This window comes from Amblyomma maculatum, chromosome 10 (genome assembly GCF_055883805.1).
Source record: "Amblyomma maculatum isolate TAMU_Amacu chromosome 10, ASM5588380v1, whole genome shotgun sequence".
Classification (NCBI taxonomy): Eukaryota; Metazoa; Arthropoda; class Arachnida; order Ixodida; family Ixodidae; genus Amblyomma; species Amblyomma maculatum.
In genome coordinates this window covers 3,682,433-3,706,254 of record NC_139353.1, presented here as the reverse complement: position 1 = coordinate 3,706,254, position 23,822 = coordinate 3,682,433, and the positions used below count along the sequence as shown (strand labels likewise).

The window sequence follows — 23,822 nt, the reverse complement described above, 5'->3', positions numbered from 1 at the left end:
TACTGCAATGTAAATCAATGACAATTTTCTGATTAGTACCACCATTAGACATGATTTAACAAGAATTGCAGTAACAGATTTAATTTATGTTCGTTTATTATGCTTTCCAATTCTCACATTCTTGACCGATGTTACCACTTTGTGCAAGTTAAGCACACAATAATAATTCCATTTAACATCTAAAATAAAAAATATTGATTTCTCGATTTCTTGGATTGGGTGATCTGGCAACAGCAGCGCCACTCTTGGTGCAGGAGACAGGACAGACAGGCACAGCTCCAAGCACTTGGCCGCACCACTCGAATTGATGTTGTCCAGAATCAAGAACATCGCATGAGAAGTATGCAGCATGTAAACTATTCGAGAAGCATCCCAGTGAATCACTCAAAATTAGACAGTCCTTACTGCGAGTGGTCCAAACTGGAAAAAGTGCAGCAGTTCTGAATGTGTGAGCTCGGCTGCAGACTTTCCGATCACGTCGTGCAGTTCGAACAGGGGCATAGGTTCCTTTGTCTGTAACGAAAATACGAAGGCAAGCTTAAATTCACACACACAATGCTTCCCAAAATTTCTCAAGCCTCTTCTCTGCTTCTGCCTGCTATTTTATAAAGTTTTGAAAGCACTCTAGCAAGATCCCGAAATCAAGTCCAGACAAGAACCCAACCTTCTTGCCAGCGACGATAATATAAGGAGCTCCCAGGGTGCTAAGGTCTTTGAGCCTTTTGCCGATTGTCCAATCATCTCTGTCATCCAGCAGGACACCACCCTGAAGTTGTTTGAGCAAGCCAAGTTGGCCAGCTAGGTGCTCGGCCAAGGCGAGGCTTTCTGCTTCATGACTGCCCCTCTAGTGGCCATGGAAAGTGAAAAAGAACCAGGCAGATTGAAAAACAGAATTCCTTCATGTATGCAAAAAGGGAAAGTAACTGTCTGAACATTTTTGCATAAGTCAATCACATACACATGCTTCCATGACAAAACTGAAAGTACTGAAAGGTCACCAAGGTATTGCAAATGAAGTAAGGCATGCACTTGTAGCAGCAAATGTAATAATGCATTGTTGTTTTAAAATCAAAAACGAGTCACAAATGCACACATATACAGTTGATATTAAATGCTAAGTACATCAGTAACTGATGCAATGAGAACTATGGGACTTTCGATTTCCGCCAAGCACAACATGGCTACTGAAGCACGCAAAATTTGTAGAGGCATGCCCAGTTTGGCAGACATATTTGCCATAGCTTCTGTGTCTTACGTGCAAAGCGCCTATGAGGGTGGGTCTTTGAACGAGAGCCATAAAGTGAATCTAGAACCTACATGTGGGTGGATAAGTGATCATTGAGCATTAACTATGCACCCCCATCCCCTACAATACTAACAGCAGAAAGCAAATAGCACAACTAAAGTTAAGGAAGTCGTGAAAGTTCACAAAACTGCTCCGAAAAGTTGTACAACACTCAAGGATATGTTGCTGGCAATCATGAGAGCAGAAGAAAATGTCGTGACTATTCATGTATGCGCTTGTGAAAGTGATGGTAAGCATGTTCATGTGCAGGTGAACCAGTACTATGCAGTATTTGTGTAGGTCAAACTTGTCTGTCGCTTTCTTGGTTTACTGCACCATATTACTCTGGTGATTGAATGCAGTTCAAATGAAAGCCCCCACTCTTTTAGGCTGCCAACATACTCCATATCGTGCTCACTAGGAAAAACATTTGCTCAACCAGCCATTATGTAAACAGTGTATTGTATGCTCCATCAAATAGTTGCCACAAAACGTTGAGACTGTCAGAACCTTAGGTGTGACGATGGCCACTTTGAATGGCACCACAGAAAATGGCCAACGAAGCTGGTCTTCGGAGGCAAGCATCTCGAGGCAGGCAGCAAGAAGTCGAGTCACACCAATGCCGAAGCAGTTCATTTCGAAAGGCCTGCAATGAGAGCAAATAATGCACTTTTCATGACACTGAACGCCAAAACAATACAGCAATCACACTCACATTGTCTAGAATGGAGTCGGGGCTTCTTGTTCACCATTTAAAAATCTATTTGCAACAAGAGTAATGTCGGCAATTTTGTTTTTATCAAACTTGACTGACCCAGCATGACCAGGTGAACATTTACCAAAACTTCGAGCTAATATTTTTTCCAGTTTAAGATTATTTCATTCAACACCATTGCTGGAATCTTGAAACATAATGATGATGATGATTAATAATTTATTATTATCAGTTAAAGTAGGGAGGATGGGCAATCAGATGGCAGGAAGCACCTGCGGACGAGATCTGCAGGTTCTTTGCAAATCATACCAACATTGGTGTAGCAATTGGTGTAGATGTGGGGGTACAGAATGGTGGGTATGTGATGGTCTGCAGGTGATGCCAGGCACGCTCCTGGACAACGTCTCGTCTGCATGGCATAAGCCTTAAAGCGAACCATGCCCCCATTATGGACGTGTAAATGGGTCTGTTCATAGCAGACTGCGTCCACAGCACAGAAAGCCCCTCATGCAGCAATTACTGTAAATTACAGGGGGAAAAATTAATCTGCGACTGCAAATGAAGGCGAGCGAGGCAGCAGAAGATCACTGAACAAAATGAACGCTCAAGTAAAACAGAGCCAAGTTTTATAACCCTTTCACTGCTACTTCCGAGATAGCTCAGCAGACAATATAGACACACCCCCTGCCACTCTTGAGTATACAGTCAAACCCCTCTACTATGAACGCCAATTTAACGAAATTTTCGCTTCGCTAAAATATTTTCTATTCCCCACCAGCTCGCCATAGAAACAAACAGAACAAATTTCTGGGGCCCGTTTTCGCTTCAATGAAATTCTTGGTAAAAGGGGCTGGATTTGAAAATGTATTTAAGAACAAAATAAGCATACCACCACCAATTTGTGCAGTTCTGTAAGTCCACACTGCTCTGCTTCACCAAAAACTCTCGCTTGAATCGATATGTGCCCACCCATCCACAGACACATGACCCTCATTGCTTGGTGGCCATGAAGATTAGACTGGCTGCCTGAGGACAAGCGCAGGTATAAGCTCCCATTTCTTCCGAGCCAGAGCGCAATCAATCCATATCTTGTAGCAGCACCATCTGCGAGGGACACATTTGGTGTGATCTGCTGTTTCATCGGTGCAGGGGTGGAAGCAGGCTTGAACATTTTGGAGCAGCTTTGGGAGCACTAATAAAGCCATTTTGGAGCAGCTTTGGAACAATGAAACCAGAATTTTAGAGCATTTGAACTATGTTTTGGAGCAGGTTTCTAAGGTCAAACGCCTCTGATGACTGCAGCTTTCTCTTTCTGAAATACAAAACTTCCAATCTGATTCCTTTTTATGCAAGTTCAATGCCTTTCCGACTACACACTCATCTCTGACAGGACAAATGACCAACAAACTTGGAACAGACTAGCAACAAAAGGAACGCTTCATGGTGCACTTCATAACTGAACACCAAGAGTGACCTAAAGCATTTGCCTGTTTTGACTTGATAGATCCAAATGTCGAGTCTACCACTTTGATGTGCTATAGCAGCGCCATTAATTTGAAGCTCAGCAGAATGGGCCCGACATTTCTGCTCTATCTTGTGCATATCCGTTTTGATCCTATACCTGTGCGTATGATAAACCTGAGCACTGGTTAGTAGCTAGTGCCTTTAGGAAAGATAGATGGCACTGAAGGGTGGCCTTTTCATCCTTCAGCTTTTTTCACTTCATTGTCTCCTGCCAATAGGTCATCATTCTTTCATTGAGTAATGAGGGGACTCATTTTTAAAACCTTTGCATAGGCCCTGTATGACTTTCCAAGACTCTTGAGAAGTTTCCTAGTGACTGACATCTTGGCGTACTAACCCATAAAGATTCAAGTATAATTTTTTCTGCCGTAGGCCTGAAAGCTTGTCATTGACAAAGAGGCTCGATGGGGAAGTTTTGCTTTCACACCAGAATCATTAGGACAACTCATGCAGTTATTGCAGTCGGACAAGTTTCCTAACGGCTCACAGCACTTTGCGCTACCTTCTTCGCTTGCTGTTCTTGCGTCGCTCTCCACCAGCGATTCAAAAGGCTGTGAGGAGGTGCTACATCACATGCATAGTGCATTTTTCTGCAATTATCTTAAATTGCCAGTGGCTCATACGGAATTTACTTGCGAACATATATATGCTCCATGCTTCCTTCTCTTGCAAAAATTTCATTTCTATTAAGCCCAGTGCAAGATTTGTTATATCTTTGCCCCTGGTGCTGTGACACTGTTCCCCAGTTCCGCCAAAATTTATGGTAGAACATCGAGGCAGCCAGTTTGGAGCAGTTCTGGAGCAATATTGCATTTTGAAGCAGGATGGAACAGGAAAAGCAGATTGGAGCAGAATGGAGCAGATGGAGCAGCACTTCCACCCCTGTCAGTGCCCACGACAATCAAAATGCAATGTAATTGCTCACTGAGTACGAAAATAGCACCACGACGGTCATGCAAAAAAAGAGCAGAAGCAGTTAGCTAATCGATACCTTTGTAAATAGATTAAGTTTTTCGATTGCACCGTGGTCCAATCTGATGATTTGTTGGGGCTGATTTTGCCACAAAGGAATTTTTCCCACGCTCTGTCATTTTCATTGTAGTGAGATAGAATTGTACTCGCGTTGCCCCTTTAACTCACTCCATGCCACTCCCGATACTTCTCATGTAAAAATAAATATTGTAGACATGTGGCACCATCTATGGAGAGGCCACATAAACACACAGAACCTGTAGGGTAAATTCCGGACAACAGATACAGCAGATGCAGTACCAAGCACATGCTCCAAGCGTCCAAGGCCGACTACCGAGGTGGGTCTTCACCACCTTTTATAGTCATGCCCAGGGATGCAGCCATCAAGACTAAGACGACTACAGGAAGTTGGGCTGTTGGCTACAAGGGAACAAGACCTGCACTTGTGGCTAACAGACAACATTAAGAGCCAGAGCTTGCTCCGGTTTCTTGAAGACAATGGACTCCACCGCTTACTTTAACTTTAAGTTAAAGGCAGCCCCATTCTGTGCCACATGGCAAGCCTTTGAATAAAAAAAAAAAATACGGCAGATGTTTCCAGACCTGCACCATTTTATCATCATTACTGCGCCCCTTCATTGCCTCAGCAATGCAGCCATGGCGAGACAGCGGGTCAGGCGCATCCACGCTTTGACGGCCGTATATAATCAGGAACTGTTGACGAATTTCAACTCAGGTGAGAGAGTGACAGCGATGGATCAGCTCAGCTAAATGTCTTGTTGAACGAAGACAGTGAGGAAGAACATCCCTCGCCTAAAAATGTGAGGTAGAGGGTAAAACCGAACGAGCAGAATAAAAAATGCTCACATATCTTGCAGAACATTCTAATGTACTACAAGCAAGAAATTTCAGCGGAATTACAATAAAGAAAACGAACCTGGCCAGCACACAAAAACACAAACAGGTAAAAAGCTGGCAAGGTGAGAGAAGCAGCCAAAAAAAAGACATGGAAGTGAAAGGACTAATGCTGCAGTGTCCTAGGGCCTGGTACATTATCAGGTATTCCAAATTCTCCAAACATTTGAAACACATATCCCAGCAAAAATATTTGCGAGATTTGTTACATAACGATGTTATGAGAGCCAGAAGTATAAGAATATCCAAAAATTATTTTTATTAGAGGCTATGGTAATGGCATAAAAATAATGAAGTCTCACCTGGTCTTACCGTTAGCATGTTGAATAGTAGCGCCAAGTGGCTCTGAGTATGTGGTTCCCAGGGAGAAGGCATGTGCAACCTTTAAATGATGTGTGCCAATCAAAAATGCACATAAAGCCAGTCATACAAGGCAAAATAATTGTACTGCAAAGCGGAGAAACATACCTCAATGCCCCTTGCCTCATGCAGACGTCCGCCACAATGTTCACAGCTTTGATTTGGGCAGTCTGTAAAATTAAATGTGCTTTAGTTACAAGCATATGCATGCAGTAAAGTAGACAGCAGCTGCTCACCTTTGCTATGTTTAAAAATGAGGTGTGGGCGATTGTTCAGAATTTCAAATACTAATTGAATATGCTTGTTATTCAATTCATACTCGTATTCTAAAAGCTGATATTTAGGATTTTTGAATATTCGAAAATTACCAAAGAATTGCCACAGTTTCGCCGCATTGCACACTGCACCGCAACGCTTGACAGCGTGGACCGTGCAGTGAAGCATCCTCGAAACATGACGGGGCCGTTTCGCGAAGGGGGCCTTCCCAACAGTGTGCGCATAGCGAAGCACTTCACGAAACAGTGAAAAAACATTGTTCTCACTTTGGTTTCATCTCAAATGTCGACAGTCATTGTGCAAGTATTCATCAGATAAAAATCACTGTGATGCAAATGGTTTTCGGCAGTTTTTCAGGCCCATTCGATAATTTCAACTTTCGGTTAATTCGAATATGTTTCCTGGTCCCTTCAAGACTGAATTAACAAGCATTTACTATATTCAGCAGATTTATGACGGTTCCACATGTTTCATGCAGATCCTTATAATACAAAGACAGGTACATAGAATTCTGTATTAGTGCATTTTTGGTAGGGTTACATTCCTGTGCAATTCTTGTGCAATTTTATTTGCAAATATGATGCAAATTCTGAAATAAACAAGGCAACAATATCTGCTGTTTCTTAATTTTTCATTCTTTATTTTTTTACTAGTCTGATATTCGAGCTGATATTCGAAGGCATTTTTTCCCCATATTCGCATTCAATTTGTATTCAAAAATTTCAATATCAGCACACCCCTAATGAAAATGCATAACACAGACACCACCTCTCACTTTGTACAATACTGGACTTCCTTTCTTCACGAGGAAAAATATATGCCGTGCAGCTTTTCAATAAAAGTAAGCTGCTTTTCATTTACTTTGATATGCTTTGAAATTTGCAAGCAAGTAAGCTAAGTATTAACTTCTGAGCGAATGCTGAGGTTTCTCATTTATGCAAGCACAAAAAAAAAACGGAGGCTATCTCCCTCTTATCTCTTTCCATGGGAAAGAAAAGGTCAGGTCCTGATCAATGGTGCAGTGAAAGAAGCCTTATAAACTTCAACCCCAGCCTCTCCCTCCATTCAATGCAGACTTAGAGTTGCTGGTAGAAGTATCAGTTACTCAGAACACTACTGAATCATGTGATTAGCATGATGAATGAAACACACACCTGATGAGGGTCCATCAGCACTGACGCCTGTGCAGCACCTGAGGACATAAACCATAAAAAATGTTACGGAGCATCACAGCACATATGTGCCACAGAAACTCCTATGTCACTGATCCGGCTACACTGGCCTTTCAAACTCAAGATGGACTCAGCTAGGTTATGTTGGCAGTTTCCACAACGGAAGTCTTTTTGTCTTGTTTGTGGTGCCATGGAGTTTGCTATCCAATCTCGCACTTATTCTCCAACGCAGTGAGAGGGGTCTAAGTTGAAAAGAAATCAAGTGAGTGAAAAAATGGAGGCCGTGGAGTTTAACATCCAAATGCAACACATGGGCTCTGTGGTACGCAGTAGTGGAGAGCTCTGTATTAATTTAGATCACCTGGGGTACCTTAGCATATGCTAACATCGCACAGAGCACAGCATTTTGGCTCACTTGCAAGCGGATCAAATATGAAATGACTATCTGGATTCTGGAGTTATGTTTATCATCATCTTCACTGCTTTCATAAAAAAAAAAAGAGTAAGTCGACGTCCTCACTGGAGTCAGATGAAGGCTTGTCATGGTCAGAATCAGAGTTGCTAAACAAGCCAATTTTCGCCGTTGCCGGTTTGCTTGCGCTCAGACAGCAAGTGTATGAGAGAGCAGATTTGTGAGCTCCTGTGACAAGGCTAAGTTGTCAAGATTCCTACACAGCGACGTCACTGCTCAACACGGCATCCAGAAACCAAAAGCAAAAAATGTTCACATCAATAATGAAATTGAAAAGAGGATTTAATGGCATGGCCCAAGGGCTAACGCTGCCTGTACTTCGGACACAACAGTGTAGAATTACCAGCCGCAGGGCACAGCTTCAGCGCGAGAGATGGACGCCGGAGACAAGTGATGGTGATAGCGATGCCGCGGCGCTGTGTGTTGTATTCCTCACACAATAGTATTAAATTATTCACTGGCTGCACATGAATCATAAAGCATGTATCATGGTTCCTGGAGTAATAAGACATGTTTTAAACAAAGAATGTGCAAATCACAAATTTTCTACCTTCATCCTTTTTAAGGAAGGTTTATACACAACTTAAATACCTAAGAAAGTTGAATAATAAATGCTCTCCATCACTTGATTAACATCCAAAAATACCTTATGTTTTCCTTGCTTTTAGTGACTGTTGCTTTCCTTCATACACCTGCAGGTTGATATACAAAAGCTTCAAACATGAATTAAGCACACTGCTTGTATGATTGGCTGAGTTACAGCTAGGCTTTGCCTCCCGTTAAAGCTCCCCAGCCTAATCTATCTTCTGAACACTCTCACTACCACATTTGCATGAAATATTCGTGTTACAAAAACCCAGTCATATTGGCCAGGAAGTAATCATTTTACTAAAGGTCAGATTATGCAACTTTGTCACAAATGGAAATATGTTTCACAGGAACAAAAAAGCTTTCAGCATAGTAAAGGTGCATGCAGCTCTACATGATATGTAGACAGAAAAATGTTTACCGCCTTGTCTTCTTCAGAACAGGGCACACGCAAGACTTCTGTGCAAGCAACATTTTTCTCAAACATGGTCTCAGTTTCTGAAACTGCCACTCGCACTCAACACAAGCAACAGCAGTAAGATGTCACAAGTCGAGAAATCTGACGAGGCACATGACATTAGTGACTTTCATAAGCATAGGATGCAAAAATGGATGCTTTGCAGCTTGGAAAAGCTGCAGAAAATGCACACTGTGGCATGTCTGCTCATCTTCTAAACCTGGCTAGCAACATCACAATGGACGCACGTCCAAAAAATCAGAACTGAAACCAGTGGAAAGGACTCAGATTAAAACTGATCTCTTGTTACAACCTTTAAGTAAATGCCATGACATTGCTCTCCTAACACTATTCCACAAGTGTGTGCACTTCAATTGATCAAGTTCTTTTTACCTCAATATCTCAATATTCCATCTAGAGAGAGAGAGAGAGTGTGAGTGTGTGTGAGTGTGAGTGTGAGTGTGAGTGTGAGTGTGTGTGTGTGTGTGTGTGTGTGTGTGTGTGTGTGTGTGTGTGTGTGTGTGTGTGTGTGTGTGTGTGTGTGTGTGTGTGTGTGTGTGTGTGTGTGTGCCCCCCCTCTGCTGCTGGTGTTAAGTGCCATTTTGATGCCTTCTTTACTTCTGTTTCTGCTCCACATTTCTTTTTTTGTTACTCTTACCCATTGGTCTTAACAGCACTATACCACACACTGATAATGTCCTCCAGGTTGTTTCATTTTTTTATTGTTGTGCTTTAATCTGTGTCGCCTATTTCTTTTTGTTACTGTAATCATATCAGTGTCATTGCATCTGCTCTTCTGCGTGATTTCTTTATGTACATATATCCATGCATTGTACTTTTGCTTGTTTTCTTACATTTTTGCTTATGATAACACTGTCTAGAGTTTCTGCCTTCCCCCCCTCCTCCCACCCTGTTACAAAATGCCCAACGGGCCTGTAAGGTATTTCAAATAAATAAATGAAAAGTGTGACAGCAAAGGACCTGCAGCATTTAAAATAGGGAAACTTACTGCAAGCACACGTGCAGATGGTCTTCCCCAATATCAGTCAGGTAGTGGAACTCGTGGGAGTAGTTTCCACCCATTGCACCTGTGCAGGCTTTCACTGGTGAGTGAGAGGGGAGGACTGGGTAAATAGACTGATCTAGAGGCAATTATAATTATACAGCGTGCCTTATAAAGGCAAGATTATGAACATTCTGGTATGTGTCTCTGTTTAACACGAGATAAGCATGTTCATGTTGCAAGCACTTCCTTGGCAATACTAGACCGGCCCAATACTGGCATCTATTGGCATTGTATGCTGGGCCGGGCATTGTCAACGAAGTACCAATATTGGGCACTCAACTTGTGTTGCCTGGGTTAAAACCACTTACGTGCTGCGTATGCAAAAGCATTGCCTCATCGTGAGTTCTGCTGAGAAACTGAGTGGCTTGCGGCGACCATTAGTACTGCATATCAGGTTTTGACCACTTTCATTCTAAGCGTGACATCACGTTTAACATGAATACTGTGGAGTGGTTAAAATCATGCTCAAGGTTATGTGGCTGTGATGTCATGAGGTTTTCAGTGCCACATTTCCTGGCCAATGCCAACAGGGTTTTGTGGCTTATGAGACATTTGATGATTCTGCATTAAAACGCCATAAGCACCACTGACACTTCATCATTATTAATTGTCAATAAGATGGAGGTCAACAAATGTCTGCAGTTTTCGAGCACGCATTCATAACTGAGCTATTTTCAGATGCCTAATACAAGGGGACATCAAAGGCACCACTCGGCACAGTTGTCTTGGGTGAGAAATGGCAAACTGAAATTATGCCTTTCCTGAAAGGGTACTGTGAAGAATGTTTTATTCGCCACAGTAAACCATTTGTAATCACAACTCTGCTATGCTCCTACTCATCATGCTCTTATTTAGAAGGCACTGCTCATAACAATGATTTGAATTGCCTTGTAACACTTATCAAAGACTTGCAATGTTCTGAATATGCAAGTGCTTTGCTCTGGCGAAAGTTCTGAGCAAGGATGGTGGAGCACTGCTTCCACAACCTTCAAGAAAAAATTAAACTGAAAATTCAACTTGCAAGTCCAGAAATTAGAACATAAAAAAAATCTCAGCTGGATGAGCAACGGTCACAAGCTGCCTCTTACAGCGCAGAAGATACAGCCTCTTCCCGTTCCTCTGACCATGCTCTGACATGATTCTCCAGGGCCATGCTCGGCCAGCCATGCCATCAACAAGAGGTTCGCGGCGCAACCAGCCGAGGGAATGAGATGGGCCCCATCGAGCCAGGTGCCACTGTGCTCAGAGAAGATTCTACCTCTCAGCAATCACTCTCGCGGCAACACGCTCTGGTAAAGTCAAGCTCCTCGAGCTCGCAATCAACTCATCTCATCACCTCCTATGCCGGCGCTACCGATCGACTCTCTGACAATGAACATCATCGGAACTTCAAAGCTGTGTTGCCACTGACTGGCCATTAAGTGAGAAATGCTATCGCCTTTGTTTAAACGTTGATTCTGTTTAGCATTTTGTTTGCTGCATTTTGTGTGTATCTCTTCACTCCCATTTACTCTATTTTGAATACTTCTTTTGGCAACACTTTATATCCTTCTTTACCATTGCATTTGTTCATTGTCGGGATTCTATTGTGCAATTTACCGAGTCAAGATTACAGAGATCTTGTCGTTGTAGCTTTTGTAATGATCTGGTTATTTCACAATGTCACTCTAACAACTTCATATAAATATACATTTGTCTGCAGCAAAAGTGCCTCTTGTGAACTTATTTCTCAGTCACACACCGACACATGTGCTTCATGGCCTGACCAGCCTAAACCTCATTAGAGGAAAGGTGGGTAACCATAAAGGAACCTTGCGCCTCTGTCCACCGTAAAGATGGAAGTTTGTGCCAGCAATGTTGGCTTTTCTTTGCTCAACTTCAGCTGAAGAAGTATATGCTGCATTATATGGCAAGGCAAGGGACTAAAAAAAGGAGCGACTTCTACAGCTTACCTTTAACAAACGGAACTTCCAGCTGCCTCAGAATCCTAGTGTATGCGTCACAGACCATGTTATATGTGTTCACTGCCTCTTCCCGACTTTTGTCAAAGGAATACATGTCTGAAAGAACGAGAAAATTTGTTCACTACCTGAAAAAAAAATAGCAAGGAAAAATGGAAAGGTATTTAGTACATCCTAACAGCAGCGTCAACTGTAAGAACCATTGTAATAAATGTGCAACGCATTTACACTGGTGGCTGGTACAGAGCTAAGTGCAAATTGACTGCAATTAACAATGTTTGGTTTAGTTTGATATATAGAGTTTTAAATAATGTACCAAAGCTACTCGATAGGAGGGATGAATAATGTGAGTAAGCAGAAGTAAATATGCTGGTTTACTTTTAACCATTTGTATGTGCATGGGCTTTACAGCTGCTACATGCTGCTTTGTATGTTAATACCATTTGAATATTATATGCTAGCTTCAAAAAATTCATAATAAAACAGTGAAACATGATGATGCTGCACTGCCTCACTGATGACATTTGCAATGTTGGTGTACCATGGTCCATTTAATACTTTGGTAGCATTTACATATGCTGAAGAAGATGTTATGCATTACAGAAACATCTTCCATACTTTTCCCCCTCCTCATGTACTAAACACTTTTGACAGGCTGTTTCCGGCCGCTGCTCGCCACTTTTCAGATACCTACACAGTGCAGTAAGTGACCCATGCTCAAAGAAGTTTTACATATTCATAGTTATAAGTGTCACAGATGACAACATCCCTGACCTTTCGGCAAGAGCACAAGTCCCTCAGCAAGCTTTTCAGCCAAATGCAGTCACAAGACGACAGCTCACCTTTCATAAGAAATTCACGACACCTAAGCAAGCCAAACTTGGGTCGCGCTTCATCCCGGAATTTTGGGGTTATCTGGGAGTTCAACAAACGAAAATTTCAGGAACACGAAAGTTCCAAGGTGGTAAATTTATGGGTCACCTTTGGAGGAGGCAGCATGATACGGAGGAAGTTTTATTAAACCCATGAATTATGTGCATAAAAATCATGTATCACAGAACTTTTGTTTCAGAAATATGTGGTCGGTTTTTCTACGTAAAATTTCTTCCTTTTAGGCCTCTTAAATCTGTCCCTGGAAAAGCATCACAAAGTCATACAACCACCGTGCAGGCTTTCTTTTGCTACTGAACAATTTATTACTACCCTTCTGGTGATCGTCAATCACTAATGAGTATACACCGATATAACAATTGCAGCCACTGAAAGTACACTACTGCTAGTGACGTCCGAAGGCCGCAAGTGAAGGTGTAGAAATTTCGACCAATAATTACAGACGTGCTCTGATAAATTGACTCTCTAAGTAAATGGTAAACAAGTGTTGATTAAAAGCATTTGATATGTTACCTGATAGAGCATAACCGGCAGAACTGTATGAGGCAACGATTTCATGGAAGCCACCAGCTGTGATACAGCTTCTTCATGAGTCTATATGAAGAAAGATTTATAGAACCATGAAGCAAGACATTACATAGCAAAGCTTTAAAAAGGAGCTTAAAACGTTGGCATAGCATGCTAGCACAGAAGAGTTCTTTATCGCTTGTTTCACAGCCTCCGAAGCTCAACCACTCAATTAAAGGAGAGTAGTTTGCAAATGAGGTGGCATACTAGGATTAAATACAGAAGTGGGTTTATGGGCTGCTCCTGCAGGAGGTAGTTGGCGGATAAATATTTACGACATCGGGTCTATAAAGTGAAAAGAAAAAAATATGTTAAAAATTTACCATATACAAAAGCCTGCTTGTTTTATTGCATAAAGCACCTGAAAGTTTCAGTGCCTTGGCTGACAAATACCTCGGACAAAAAAGAGGTTTGTTCCCTCATTGACAGCAGCTTTTTTCTTTTTTTTTTTTTCGGGCTGTTAAAATGGCCATTTTTTTCTCCACACATTTTAACAGGAATGCCCTAATGAGTACAAGTAGATCTAGTAACAACAATGTTCTTTTGAATTAGTGGAAAACACGGTACAAAGAAATGTGGCCAAGAAGGAACAAACAACACACGACAGGGACTATCCTCTGTTGTGCGCTTTTTGTCCGCATTCCTTTGTGCCGTGTTTACCATTAACAGCAATGCAACAACACAGAGGCTTGGTTTGGTTTAAGCGGTTTATCGTCCCAAAGCGACTCGGGCTATCAGAGACGTCATGGTGGAGGGCCTCAGAAGCTTCGCCCATCTGGGATTCTTTCCATGGCCGCTTTTCAATGGAACAAAAAGCCAGGCGCTTGTGTGCTATGCGATGTCAGTGCATGTTAAAGAAAGCGGCCAGTGTTTGATCCTGTATCCTTGGGCACAGCCGTCGAGCACTCCAACCACTGAACCACTGCGGCGGGACCAAACAACCTAGAGAAGATGACAACAAAACTTAGGAATAAAATAAAATAGATATAAATAAGAAAAGATTAGTTAATGTGTACTTCCTGCAAAGAAATGTTTGAAATTGAAGTGGGTAAAGGTTACGCATAAGATTCAACTACAAAAAAAACAACAAAAGCTCACCAACCAACACTAACGTTTCACAGTGTGAAGCAGTTCCTCGATGTTTAAAGACGCGTAGAGACAGCCAACAAGCAACGAAGACCTGTAAAATGCCCTGTGGAAATTAACTTGAAATGAAAGACACCAGAAAACAGGCTGGCATTACTCCAACAAAGAGGCAGACGTAGAAATTCGGCGATATTATTGTAAATTAGCAAGGTAGTGGACGACGCGGCTTTGCATTTGCAACCTTTATAATGCAATTTTCTTTCTAGGCCATTCGTTTTACGTTAGCATGTAGACATACATATTAGTGTAGACTGAAATCTTTTTGCTGCTGTCGAGAAAACGAGCACAACAACGTTGTCAAATCTTGTCTGCTTCACTGCATAGCACCCTGCAGGGGGTGGGCATGCAGGTTTTTTCATGCAGGAGGCATTATTTGCAAGGACAGCTGCGCTGAACCGTGGCCACATAGCGCAGACAGATGGCATATATAGCGGGCCATGATACTGCAGACATTCCTATTACACCCTGGCCGAAACAAATTAGTAGAACATTGGTAGCAGGCAGAAAACAATGCTCCCAGGAAACAGCAGCTGATGTTTTGGGCCGCTTTCTATAGTGCCTAAAATATTTTTTGCCAATCATTTATTTTTTTACTAGTTTATACGACGTGGACGTTATTTTTGTTTCCTTTTAATTGCACACACTAACTTCAGTGCCTAGAATTACTGGCTAGTGTGCAGAGCATGACTGCGGGAATATCGCGGAGGGCAACGAATGCGCAACCAGCTTCTCTGAACGCACACTGGAATGCTTCAAAGTCATCCGGTGTTCGATGGCACTGTTTCTAGACAGTTGCGACATTTATGCTGACCATCGATATCATCACCCGGCAGGCTATATAATGAGCTGGAGGACAAAAACGGTCGGGAAGTCTGGTGGTAGCGCCCGACCCTCCGGGGCTGGGGACCTATAGGCCTCTGCCCATTGCGGTGGAGGCTCCTTTGCCACCGGTGTATTGTATCTGTTCTGCATGCCATCACTGCACTTGCCGCCTCTTCAGTGGCGAATGACAGCTGTTGCAATGCACGTCTTTCTTTTTCTTTCATCTCTTTTACTCCTCCTCTGTCTGCACAAGACAGCAGTGGTGTCTCAGCTGGAGCCAGTTGGCAGGTCCGTGCATTTTCTTTTGCTCTTGTCTACAGTAACAATAAACAGGGCTTCCTGAGTTTAGGGCTGATACGCTTGTCTTGTGCTGCTTTGTGCCACTCAGAGGTTTTCCCTCTGGTGCAGCCGAACCCGTGACCCAAGCCACTTGGGCAGCCGTGCCACGGCTGCAGCTTCTTACGACTCTGGAAAAGGCGCTGCGATGTGAGAAAGAGCAGGATAGAGACTGCAAAGCAGCTTTCTTCATTCCCTGCCTAGATGTGGGCAATCATGATGGAATGGCCGAGCGGCAGCATTCTGACAATTCAGACAATTCAGACCTTTCGACGGGAAATACAAGTCGGCTTACGCTGCCCGATGCGCTAAGCTGCGAAGCCTAGCTTTACCAATTTTTTATATTTCCTAAGGGTACTGATGTGGCGTTGTACGCATCAGGCTCTGCTTTGTCTTTTGTATTTTCCCCTTCGTTTCACCCTTTTGGCAAAAGCAGGCAATACACCTACCAATGGCAACTCTCAGCCTGGCCATTCCAGTTTTTTGTGTTTGCGTATGAAACAATTATCTGGAAATAACAATGAGACTCGAAATATTTCAATTTCAACTTTATTTCAATATCCATAGAATCTTTTTCTGCCATCTCAAGACAAGACAGTGGAAGCTCAATACAAATAATGCAAAGTTTCATTGCAACCTTGAGCATCAATTTGAGCAAGGACAAACTACTGCCAGTGCCGCAATTTCAAACATTTTAGTCGCTGCCTTTTTCCTTCATGCTTTCTGTTCAAACCTTTCACAAAAAAAAATAATAAAAATCTTAAAAAAATGATTGTGCATATGAAGTTTTTTTTTCTATGCTAAGGACACCCTAATTGAGGAAATGTCAAATAACACGAACTCTATGCAAACTCCTGCATGCTTTTCTCGTGTAGCTTGTTTCTCCTACAGAAACTAATGAATGCATTTTCATGACTGTCAGCCTTCATCAGCAGGATAAATAAGCCCACCATTATCAAAGTCAACCGTGAATCAGGAGTTAGCATCTTTCCGAGGTACACACAAGGGCTCCATACATGTATTTTTAGCTGAAGCTTTTTGTTGCCACATAGCATAGCACACTTAAGCTGAACTGCCCTTTTTGCCCTTCATGACAGTCTTCTAACTGAATGCACTGCTGAACACCCTCTGCTGCTTCATAACGCTTCCATTGTCAGGAAGGCGGTCCAATGTGACCAAAAGGCACTCCTCTGTCACTTTGGGCATATCTTTGGGCAATTTATTTTTTCTGATTACCGTTCAACATCTTCGGTCTCTAACATGCTGAGTCAGCTTAAGCTAGAACCCCTTAAACTACACCGTCAGGTCTCTAGGCTGAAATTCTTTCACATGCTGTATAACAAGTCTGGTTTGTCACTAAATACCTATATTTTTGCAGCACCCTAAAGATCTAGTAGACTGAACCACTCCAAAGTAGTAAGCCCATATTTCGCCAGGACCAAACTTTACCAGAACTTTCCCCTCAAAACACATATCAGTGGAACTGTTTGCCTCAATTTATTATTGAATCCACCGATGAAAATATGTTTGCTGAACTGTTATTGCAGAACATGTAACCCCTCTCCTGCTTGGGCAGCGCTGCTGCCTGCAGTATTTGGAAATAAATATCAGTAGTAGTCCACAGCAATTTCATAAATGCAGGAGAACAATTGCTTCTTTTTGGTGGCCTTACAAGGTTGAAAAATAAAAACAGTTGACAGTTACTGAAAACAGTTATACATCAGGATAGCCTGATTATCACAAAGAGATTTTGCAGTTTGCCCTGTCTCAAACGAGAAGTTAAAAAGGTATACTTGAAGCCTGCGACAGAGTTCAGGTAGAGTACTTCTAATTGTGGCCCTCAGCCCTGCGGATATACTTCCTGTCAAAAAACTCCCTCCAACTGGTTTTGCATGTGTCTCCAACTAACCCAAGCATGCTAAAAATTTCTGCAAGGACATTACATTTCGACTGCCAGGCTTTAATGTTCTCATGCTCACTCTTCCTGCCATAATACATGGGGTTTGTTGCACTGATGAAGAAAATCCTAGGTTCGTTGCACTGTTCTGTATAATGAGGTGACATGTTTCCTGTGCACAAACAGCCTCTTAATTTCATCCCCAAAATGCTGGAAAGCAAGATCCATTTTCATTTTCTCAAAGCAGTTGGAGTTGATATATGCAATTGTAATGTTAGGCATGGCATTTACCATTACACTGTCGCGATCCGCATTCCAAGCTGCCTGTATTATACCATTGCGAGCTAGGCTAAATGGTGTTAAACAGTCCTTTGCAACAAATCGGTTCCTAACACTCTTAATAAGATGAAGGAAATTAGAAAAGAAAGAGTTGCCTCATCAGGTCCACAGATGGCGGATGCTGTTGTTGATCCGACCATCAGCAGAGACTGAAAAAGAAAGCATGTATTCTTTCATTAAAGAAAACTAATTGCTTTTAACTCTACCTCTAAAAGTATAACAATAAAATATTACCAAAGCATTTTGAGTAATAAAGAGGTGTGTGCAAACATTCGAGATCTCAAATACGAAAAACTAATTCTTAGAATTTTTTAAATTCTTGAATGTTACCAATATACCAAAAAATTTTCCGCAGTTCCACCACAATGCTTGACCATGTGGGCCGTGTGGCGCAGTATCCTAGAGAATACGATGGGACTGTTTGTGAAGAGGGCTTTCCTGGCAGAGTGCTCGAAGCGAAGCACTTAATGAAACGTTCTTACTTCAGTTCCACCTCAGATGCAGATAACCATCGTACAACAGATACTGGGATCCAAACAGTTTTCAACAGGTTTTTGAGACCCATTTGATAATTTGGGCTTTCGGTTAAATTGGTACCTAGTAGAAGGCCGAATTAGGGAGAGTTTACTGCATTCAGCAACAATATAACCACTCACGCAGCTCCTGCCCGTACAGAAAATTGGTATACGGAATCCTGTACACAATGTATACTGAATATTTCAGTAGGGTATACACTTCTGGGCAATGTTAATCTAATTTTACTTGCAAATACCATGTAACAGGGGGGTAAAGCGAGGCGAGGAGGTTGAGCTACACTCCTGTAGCGCCATGATGGTACTCCGATTGAATATTTTTGCTTTACTCGCACAAAGAACTCTAAAAAGTAGATCTATAAAGCATTAAAGTTCATAAAAAGATATTTTCAAATTTTATTTTTTTACAGTTGTAAAATTTAAGTGCTATAATGGCTGATAAAAGCGTACTTGCAATAGTTTTGCATCGTTTTGTCTGCTGTACCTATTATAAATCATGGATATACAAATTATCCAAGTGACTATGCAGGGGAACAACTTGCAAAAAGAAAACTGCGCAACCACATGAAGGCAGACAGAAACGACAAAGGCTTATCAATCAGTTTATTAGAATTTTGGAAATAAAGTTATCGCGATAATTTAAAAATTTTTTTTTGCACGCCTAAGCTTCAGCAAAAGTTACACAGCTGAACTTAGGTAGACAATGATTCTTTCCCTGAAAAATCTTAAACATACATCAATATACTTGATACAAGCTACAGAACCAAATTTATCAAGCAAGTACTCAATATAAAACTAACAAACACAGTAGAAAGTAGTAAAGATTTGCTATGTTGTTCTGTCCTGTCTATTTAACCCATTACAAATCTGCATGGCACTCCTGCCTTGTACTACCTCGTACACAGAAGGGCCGCCACTAACTTTTGTTCCAGCTGGTGCCATTGCACGTTATAGCATTAATAAATAAGCCAGCTTGTTCCGCAGGAATGGTGGCTTCTAGAATTATCTTGGCAAGAGCCGCTTCTGAAACCGAAAACTCCAACTATCTGTGCCCAATATCGTAAAACAGAGCCAAGTAGGATTAATGTGGATATATTGTTTGCAAGTCTTCAAATCACACTCCGAAAAGAATGCAGATTTATTTGCAGTTTACCTGTAAATGGCTGGAACAGTACAATCACAGCATGGCCAGACAGAATGCCTCTGTGGTCACTGATGATCGGCCACCAAGGTCAATGGCGCCCTCAACATCATCTGGAATATGAAAAGGCATAACGAAATATTCACTCTTTTATTTTGCCTCACTTCATTTGCAAATTTTCGCCCAGGCATCAATTCAGACTAAGCACTCATTTGTCAAATTTAGAGGTGTGCGAAAATTGAAGTTTTCGAATATGAATCGAATAAGAATATGAGGGGAAAAAATGCTTTTGAATATTGAATTGAATACTGAATATCTGATCAATAAGAACAAAAGTCGATCTTATACAGGATTTCGTATACTGATGTTCTGTACAGGAAGGACCAGCAAGAAAAGTGGCAGAGTTGCCACGTCGCTTCTGAATATAGTAAACTCGTTAATTTGGCCTCCAAGGGACCAGAAAAAATGTCTGAAATAACTGAAAGTTTGAATTATTGAATGGGCCTGAAAACACTTTCGAAACTTGTTGGCATCAATGTAATTTTATCTGATGAACACCTGCACGATGGTTGTGTGCTTCCGAGATAAAACTGAAGGACAATGCTTTTCTCCTGGTTTCGTCAAGTGCTACGCCTTGCGCACCCTGTCGGGAAGGCCCTCTTCACAAAAACGGCCTCGTTGTATTTTAAAGGTGCCTCAGTGCATAGTCAATGCAGTCAAGTGTTGCGGTGAAGCGCGCAGTGTGGTGCGCACTTTATCAGTAAGGTTCCTCTTCACAAAACGGCCCTTCGCGTTTTGAAGATGCTTCACTGCACTGTCCTCACAGTCAAGCATTGTGGTAAAGCACGCAGTACGGTGAATCTGCAGTGTATTCGATAACTTTAGAATATTAGAATAAGAATATGAATCGAATAGCAAACATATTCAATTCATAATCGAATATTAGCACACCCCTAATAAAAATATAATTATAATGTGCTTTTGGAGCTAGACATCTACAAATTACACCAATGCTTTCATGACACAATACACTTCAGTTCAGTAGCATTCTGGACACGGCAGTAAAACTCACCATTAGACTTCAGGTCAAGGTGCTCCTTCAGCTCGGCTATTATGAGAACACCACGGCAGCTGAAGGCATCCATGTCCTTTGTTATGTGAGAGCGCATGTACCTCGTTCGGACGAAAACCCGTCACCGTTCCCCAGTTTCAGCTCAGTTTTTGTTGAAAGTGCTCTAAATGTGGTACGAAAAATGGAGGTCTGTAGTTGAGGTGGTATCCCTTCCCTTACAATGCAGTTCAGGTGTCCACCAAGAACTGTGACAGATAACGCAGCTTTACTTTCCTATAAACAAATTTACAAATTAAGTTTACCGTATTTTCCAGTCTACAAGATGCACCCTTGTAAAAGAAGCACACCAGTTTATTCAGGTTAGGGAAATAGGGCTTGACTATACAGTCGTGCCCCGTTAATATGACCCCCGTTAATATGGACAAGCGGAATTATGGACAGTTTTTCTGGGGACAAAACTTTTTCAATGTATTTGTACCTCGTTAATATGGAAACTCACTGTCTGGACAATGGACAGGGGAAGAATGCACGCGCCCCACTTGGGCCCATGTATGTTTGTCTCGTTAATATGGACAGTGCTTGAAAAAAAGCAGAAGAGTCGGGGGAGGAGCAGCGCAAGAGCAGAGAGGAACGTACCACGGCCGCTCGATGGAAGCGAGCGGCCATGAACGTACGCAGCAAATGGAGGGTCAGCGTAAGAAAGACCCCGAAAGGGGAGACCAGGAGATTTCTGGGTGCAGCGGAAGTGCCGCCGCAGTCGGGAAAACAGCAACATGTGGTTGCAATAAATTCTGCTGAACGTGAACAGAGAGGCCGGTAAAAGCGTAAGGAAGAAATGACAGGAAGAAAGACAAGTGCCTACAGTGGCGGTGGGAACTGAAGTTTTCTTTCCCAAAGCGCAATGTGTGTTCCATGAAGCCGTTAACGCTTTTCGGTGAGAGTTAAGACACACTCACAAAGTAGAGTGACAAAAGAAAGGCGACGTAGGAACACGCAACCGGGACCGGGCACCCCGTCCTGGACGCGCTTCCCTCTCATGCTCCTGGTTTTCGTCCCTGTTGCGCTGCCGAACTGCCACATTTTACACACTAGGCGGTCCATGTCGGCTTCGCTTTGAGTCAACGATGCGGCCTTGACAAGGTCTGAGCTCTTCGTAGTCGGCTAGCCGTCGTTCTAAACTGTACTTCAGCTTGCAGTGTTTGTTTTATAGGAACGTGTAAAAACGGCGCCAAGAAGATGGGATGTTCGATAGCACTCTGCATAGCAGCTTGCCAACTTGACTCCCTTGCTTCCTTACAGAAACAGTGCAAGGCAAAAAAAAAAAAAGAAAGAATCAGAAGAACGGAAAGGCAGAAAGGTTAACTAGGCAAAAAATTGCAAAGCATCAGGAGCCTGTAACCCTCAACTTGAGTTTGGCTTTTGGCATGGCGGGCGTGAAGAAATCTGTGAATACAAGTGGCAAAAGCCATCTAAGTCAATCCAAGCCGCGAGGGACTAGTATCGACAGCTCAGCTGTTTCCTCGCCTCAGGAGAATCTCAAGCAGCTACTTAGCAGCTACTCTGCTCAGTGACGAGGCCATTTTGGAAGTGACGGTGAGTAGAGAATCAAATGCTGATTCATCGGCCAGTGAGGAGTATGTGCTCGAAAGTTCGACCAACACAAAGCCCACCATCACGGGTGTCATGGTAAGCGAGTCGCTTCAGACTGCACTACAATTTTTCGAAGACAACAATGACAAGGATAATGCACTCAAAATTGCCGGTGTTCGGTGAAATTTTGAGTCCAGTACACACCATTATGTACAAAAGCAGTCGCTAATTACAATTCTTTTTACTCAATAAAATTTTTTTGTTTTTATTCATGACTCGTTATTAAGGATGACTCGCTTTATGGACAGTTTTGATTGGAAACCAAAGTGTCCATATTAACGAGGCACGACTGTATATGCTTGCTCGACCATCGTGGGCTATGTGCCTGAAAGAAAATTTGTTACTTGTGCGTACGAATGACAGACAAAAAAAAAAAGGCAAAACTTATGTGCGAAAAAACTTCCTCAGTGAAAGCAGGAACACTTTATTATTACTTAAAGCCTTGAAAGGCTTCATCGCGACAGCACTCATGCGTCCTCTTTGCGCTAATAATTGATGCGCTGATCGTCCCTGCGCGTGGGCACTGTGCCGCACGGGGCAAAGCACATGCAGGAAGGAGAAAACACACATGCAATAGCCGTCAAAAAATGTTGCAAATCGTAACTGTAAAAGAGAGTCTGCTCGATCTGGCTTGTCTTGGCAGCGTGGAAAGGGCAAGGAGAATGAACATTGCCACCTTTTGGCATTATGCCAGTGAGACAGCTGTACAATTCTAGGACACTATAACGACTGTAAATATTGTAATCGCAAGCGTCGCTACCATTACTGTTTCACAACAAAGTTTGCCTATGATCATTGAGCTGTTTCTGATGAAGGGCCCGAATCCTCGTTTCTAGAGCCTCTTCGATAATTGATTAATTGATTTTCTTCTTTCGATCAAGCCACTTGTCACTGCACAGTGGACAAAATCATTATTGTTTTTCTGAGGTTGAGGAAGATGTTTTAGTATTTATTTTTTTCAATGCTGCTTTCCTTCTGCTTTTTCAACCTCAACATCTGGCTTTGAGCAATCGTTCGCTAATATTTACACTGTGCACAGGAACTTCCTTAGTTCCTGCGGTTAACAAGCATCTAGAAGCAAAGAACATTTTCCTATACATCGAATAGTTGCTTCACACTGCCTTTATGTTGCACGCACCGTAAAGAACCATTGTAGAAACATTCTGTACCAGCAATTCTGGCTGACCATGTGTTGTAAGCTCTGTTCCTCACATGTACACGGTGGCTAAAATAGTCTTTCCTTCAGGAAAGACCTTGATAAAGATAATCATCCTCTCAACCAACAGGTTTCCAAAATTGTTTGCTTTGGCTCTGCAGAACGCATAGGACAAACTATCACTAGACGTTTGGAACCTTTCTCCCTTTCACTGGGATCAAGGTACCCCTAAATGGGTAGCCACTCTCGGCTGATGGTTGCTGTACAGGCTGGCCGTCACTTTGCGATGATGAAACCAACTCTTCCTCTTACTCATCACCTTCGTAGTGCTTGCTGCGCATAGCCACACCGTCAGAACAGGTGGAAATTTCAATCTCATCTGCTGCAGTGTTGCTGACCACATACCGCGGTGCAATTTGTCTTTGCATCTTTCCGGGGGCGACTTCTGCAAGCAAAAGTTCTCTCCTTTCTCCCGAGTGCTTTTCTCAGCACTGGATGCTTGAGATATA

The 23,822-nt window shown here is 42.3% G+C and overlaps 1 protein-coding gene across 3 annotated transcripts in view; it reads right to left on the bottom strand.

The window, feature by feature from the left end:
• The window catches only part of ProRS-m (prolyl-tRNA synthetase 2-like protein, mitochondrial), a 29,871-nt gene that overhangs the window by 1,869 nt on the left and 4,180 nt on the right, over window positions 1-23,822 (bottom strand). Inside the window, exons 4-14 of one of the 3 annotated variants that reach the window (XM_084581763.1) lie at window positions 14,324-14,401; window positions 13,168-13,248; window positions 12,606-12,678; window positions 11,755-11,862; window positions 9,746-9,839; window positions 7,202-7,239; window positions 5,880-5,941; window positions 5,714-5,793; window positions 1,796-1,931; window positions 665-844; window positions 406-513 (exon numbers count right to left, since the gene is read on the bottom strand). In XM_084581763.1, coding sequence (XP_084437889.1) covers window positions 406-513; window positions 665-844; window positions 1,796-1,931; window positions 5,714-5,793; window positions 5,880-5,941; window positions 7,202-7,239; window positions 9,746-9,839; window positions 11,755-11,862; window positions 12,606-12,678; window positions 13,168-13,248; window positions 14,324-14,401 — 1,038 coding nt within the window. The remainder of the gene's footprint in view (window positions 1-405; window positions 514-664; window positions 845-1,795; window positions 1,932-5,713; window positions 5,794-5,879; window positions 5,942-7,201; window positions 7,240-9,745; window positions 9,840-11,754; window positions 11,863-12,605; window positions 12,679-13,167; window positions 13,249-14,323; window positions 14,402-23,822) is intronic. The other 2 variants (XM_084581764.1, XM_084581765.1) reach the window with 2 other exon arrangements.